Source organism: Nycticebus coucang, chromosome 8, assembly GCF_027406575.1.
Source record: "Nycticebus coucang isolate mNycCou1 chromosome 8, mNycCou1.pri, whole genome shotgun sequence".
NCBI classification, from domain to species: domain Eukaryota; kingdom Metazoa; phylum Chordata; class Mammalia; order Primates; family Lorisidae; genus Nycticebus; species Nycticebus coucang.
Genome location: NC_069787.1, coordinates 76,688,022 through 76,691,985, shown reverse-complemented (window position 1 = coordinate 76,691,985; position 3,964 = coordinate 76,688,022). Strand labels below are relative to the sequence as shown.

The 3,964-nt window shown below is 44.7% G+C and overlaps 1 protein-coding gene across 1 annotated transcript; it reads left to right on the top strand.

Moving 5' to 3' along the window:
* The first annotated feature begins 2,912 nt into the window (after positions 1-2,912).
* Positions 2,913-3,457, top strand: LOC128592135 (60S ribosomal protein L21-like). The gene has a single exon (XM_053599983.1). The coding sequence runs from the start codon at positions 2,960-2,962 to the stop codon at positions 3,440-3,442; it is 483 nt and encodes a 160-aa protein (XP_053455958.1). The 5' UTR covers positions 2,913-2,959; the 3' UTR covers positions 3,443-3,457.
* The last annotated feature ends 507 nt before the right edge of the window (positions 3,458-3,964 follow it).

Below are 3,964 nucleotides of genomic sequence, written 5' to 3'. Positions count from 1 at the left end.
CAATACGTGGTACGTCATTGCTGGCTCAGTCCTGGTTGGCCCGAAAATCTGACCTGAAGATCTGAGCATACAGTTAGGCTGTTACTGACTGCATATGAGATACTGTTTAGTAAGTCTTGGAGCAGCACAGTCCCATCTGAATTTCAGCCCATTGCATGGTGTCCACAGCTGAGAGCCATCACCCATTTACTCTCACTGGTTGGTGGAGGACCTCCTCAACTCAGAGGTGGTTGGCTTTTCATCAGTGATGCTTCTTGTCAGGAGGCTTATTTTGTCGATGAAATCTTCATTAAAACAGTCTGGGTAAAACAGTAGGAAAGACACCTATTTCTGTCTAATGGGCAAGCCCCTACCTGTTTGTGGAGATGGCTGAAGGCTAAGGGGCTGGGTCTGGTCTTTAATTAGACGATCAATTTCTTCTCACAGCGGGACATTCTGGAACTTGTCCCACCTATAGAATTTAGTTCAGGATTGCAGGATGAGGCCAGGTATGGTGGTTCTTGCCTGTACCGGAGCTCTGGGAGGCTGAGGTGGGAAGATCACTTGAGGTCACAGGTTTGAGACCAGCCTGGGCAACATTGTGTGACCCTGCGTCTACAAAAAAAAAACAACGGAATTGCAGGATGAGATGTCAAATTGAAGACTATTTTGACTAGGGTTCAGTAATGCTAGCAGTTGTCTCTCAGCAGCAGGAGGAAGTCTTCAAGTTCAAAAGTTCAAAGACCAAGGGAGTTTGCTTTGCCAACAACTGTGCAGTTAAGTCACAGACATCTGTACTTCCTTGAGGTCTGAAGGAAATAGAGGGTCTAGGAGGGGTATACAAGACTTTTTCTTTTCTTCTGCACATTGGAAGAAGAGTTGTCTTGGGCCACACATTCAATATACAAACACTAACAAAAGCTGATGAACAAAAAAAGGTCCATCCATGATTTTCACAGGCCATGCATAATTTTCACAATATCCGGTACCACAGATAAGTGAAATAGTCCTCACAAAATCAGCCTCAAAAAAGCAGGCCATGGGTTTGGCATCGCTGCTCGGGCAAGCCTGGACTGCTGCTAATTTGTGGTTGGGGCCCTCATTCAAATGTGGCTACACGGCTGATGACTTGGGATGGAGTCTGTGAAACATTCCCAGGTTTGGGATGTACTTGGTCAAATAGCAAATAGCCAAAGCAGCCAGTCTTGCTGTGGGGCTTTTTTTTTTTATAGTTTGTGGCTACTACAAAGTTTGTCCTGATTTGATTGTGAAATATCTCTTTGAGCTGTCACACAGCTCCCCAAGTAGTCATTTGGAAGCAGAGTGCTTGGATTTTTGTCCCTGTTCAGGGCTCGTCTGTCTTTCCTCAGTGGTGCTTGGATAGAATGTAACTTAGCCAAAGCCGTGTTCCCGGTGCAGCCACCATGGAAATGCACGTCCGCCAATAGTTCACATCGTACTAGGTTTGTCCAGCCCACTGATGATATATCACTGGAGAATTCAGAGCAATGAGAGCATGCTGTACACTGTGCCCGGTGAAGCAAACTGATTCTTTCTCCCTAGAGCAATCTAAAATACAAAGCATTAGCAATATCCCAGGCTGCAAACCAAGTGCCAGATCTGATGGCAGCAACACATTTATGATGTCAGGAATGATGGAAACCGAGGTGGCCACGTTCCTGTTTAAGCTTCTGTAGTCCACAATAAAGCTCCCAGTATCCACTGGCTAGACAGGGCGTTCAACTCACAGGAAGGTTTGCATGGCACCCCTAGCTGTATGAAACCTTGTGTGAGATTCATAAACATGCAAATATCTTTTTCCATTCTAAAGGTTGTCTGTATGCTTTCATTGTTCTACCCTTAGCTGGGAAGCTTTTTTTTTTTTTTTTTTTTCGAGGCAGAGGCTCAAGCTGTTACCCTCAGTAGAGTGCCATGGCATCTTAGCTCACAGAAACCTCCAACTCCTGGGCTTAAGCGATTCTCTTGCCTCAGCTTCCCACGTAGCTGGGACTACAGGCGCCCGTCACAACGCCCGGCTATTTTTTTTTGGTTACAGCCGTCATTGTTGTTTGGCAGGCCCCGGGCTGGATTCGAACCCGCCAGCTCAGGTATATGTGGCTGGCGCCTTAGCCGCTTGAGCCACAGGTGCCGAGCCAAGCTGGGAAGCTTTTTAGTTTGATTATGTCCCATTTATTTATTTTTGGTGTTGCGGCAATTCTTCACGAAATCTTTTTCCCAGGTTGATATTGTCAAGAATTTTCCCACTCTTCCTTTTAGAATCTATAGAAAACTCAATAGAATCTTCTCTGAAGGAGACAGACGAATGGCCAACAAACATGTAAAAAAGTGTTCATTGGGCGGCGCCTGTGGCTCAGTGAGTAGGGCACCGGCCCTATATACCAAGGGTGGTGGGTTCAAACCCACCCCCAGCCAAACTGCAACAAAAAAATAGCCGGGCATTGTGGCGGGCGCCTGTAGTCCTAGCTGCTCAGGAGGCTGAGGCAAGAGAATCACATAAGCCCAAGAGCTGGAGGTTGCTGTGAGCTGTGATGCCACGGCACTCTACCCAGGGCAGTAAAGTGAGACTCTGTCTGTACAAAAAAAAAAAAAGAAAGAAAGAAAAGAAAGAAATGCAAATCAAAAACACCCTGAGATACCACCTAACCCCAGTGAGAATAGCCGACATTACAAAATCCCAAAGCTGCAGATGCTGGCATGGATGTAGAGAGAAGGGAATACTTTTACACTGCTGGTGGGACTAATACAGCCTCTATGGAAAGAAGTATGGAGAATCCTCAAGAAGCTAAAGTAGACGTTCCATTTGATCCTATAATCTCCTTACTAGGTATCTACCCAGAAGAAAAAAAATCATTTTATTTGCACCAGAATGTTTATTGCGTGCAGCACAATCCACAATTGCTAAGATGTGGAATCGTCCTTCCTTTCGGCCGGAGACGCCATCTTCCAGTAATTCACCAAAATGACAAACACAAAGGGAAAGAGGAGAGGCACCCGATACATGTTCTCTAGGCATTTTAGAAAACATGGAGTTGTTCCTTTGGCCACATATATGCGCATCTATAAGAAAGGTGATATTGTAGACATCAAGGGAATGGGTACTGTTCAAAAAGGCATGCCACACAAATGTTACCATGGCAAAACTGGAAGAGTTTACAATGTTACCCAGCATGCTGTTGGCATTGTTGTAAACAAACAAGTTAAGGGCAAGATCCTCGCGAAGAGGATTAATGTTCGTATTGAGCATATTAAGCACTCTAAGAGCCGAGATAGCTTCCTGAAACGTGTGAAGGAAAATGATCAGAAAAAGAAGGAAGCCAAAGAGAAAGGTACCTGGGTTCAACTGAAGCGCCAGCCTGCGCCACCCCGAGAAGCCCACTGTGTGAGAACTAACGGAAAGGAGCCTGAGCTCCTGGAACCCATTCCCTATGAATTCATGGCATAATAAGCATATAACATAGCACACAGGAGTACTAGTGAACCCATGTTTTTAGGAGCAAGAACCTATTTATTCCCCATGAGCTCATGGCATAATAGGTGTACAGCAGGGGCACACAAGATAACCAATAGTCCCCATGTAACAGTGATACAAGGTGCTGGGACCTATTTCCCATGAATTCAAAAGTCAGTCAACACTTTGTCACATTAAATGGCAAGGTGCCTCCCTGAGCTGCTGGAACCTCTTCCCCGATGAATTCATGGCATGGTAGATACAAATAATAGCATAAAAATGTTTCTTGTTCATTCACTACAAGTGTGTGTTTTTTTCCCCCCAAAGAAGTATTAAAGCAAATTTTAATGTGTCCTAAAAAAAAAAGATGTGGAATCAACTGAAGTGCCCATCAACTCATGAATGGATTGATAAACTGTGGTATGTGTAGACCATGGAATACTATGCAGCCATAAAAAGATGGAGACTTTACATCTCTTGTATTAACCTGGATGGAGTTGAAGAATATTTTTCTTA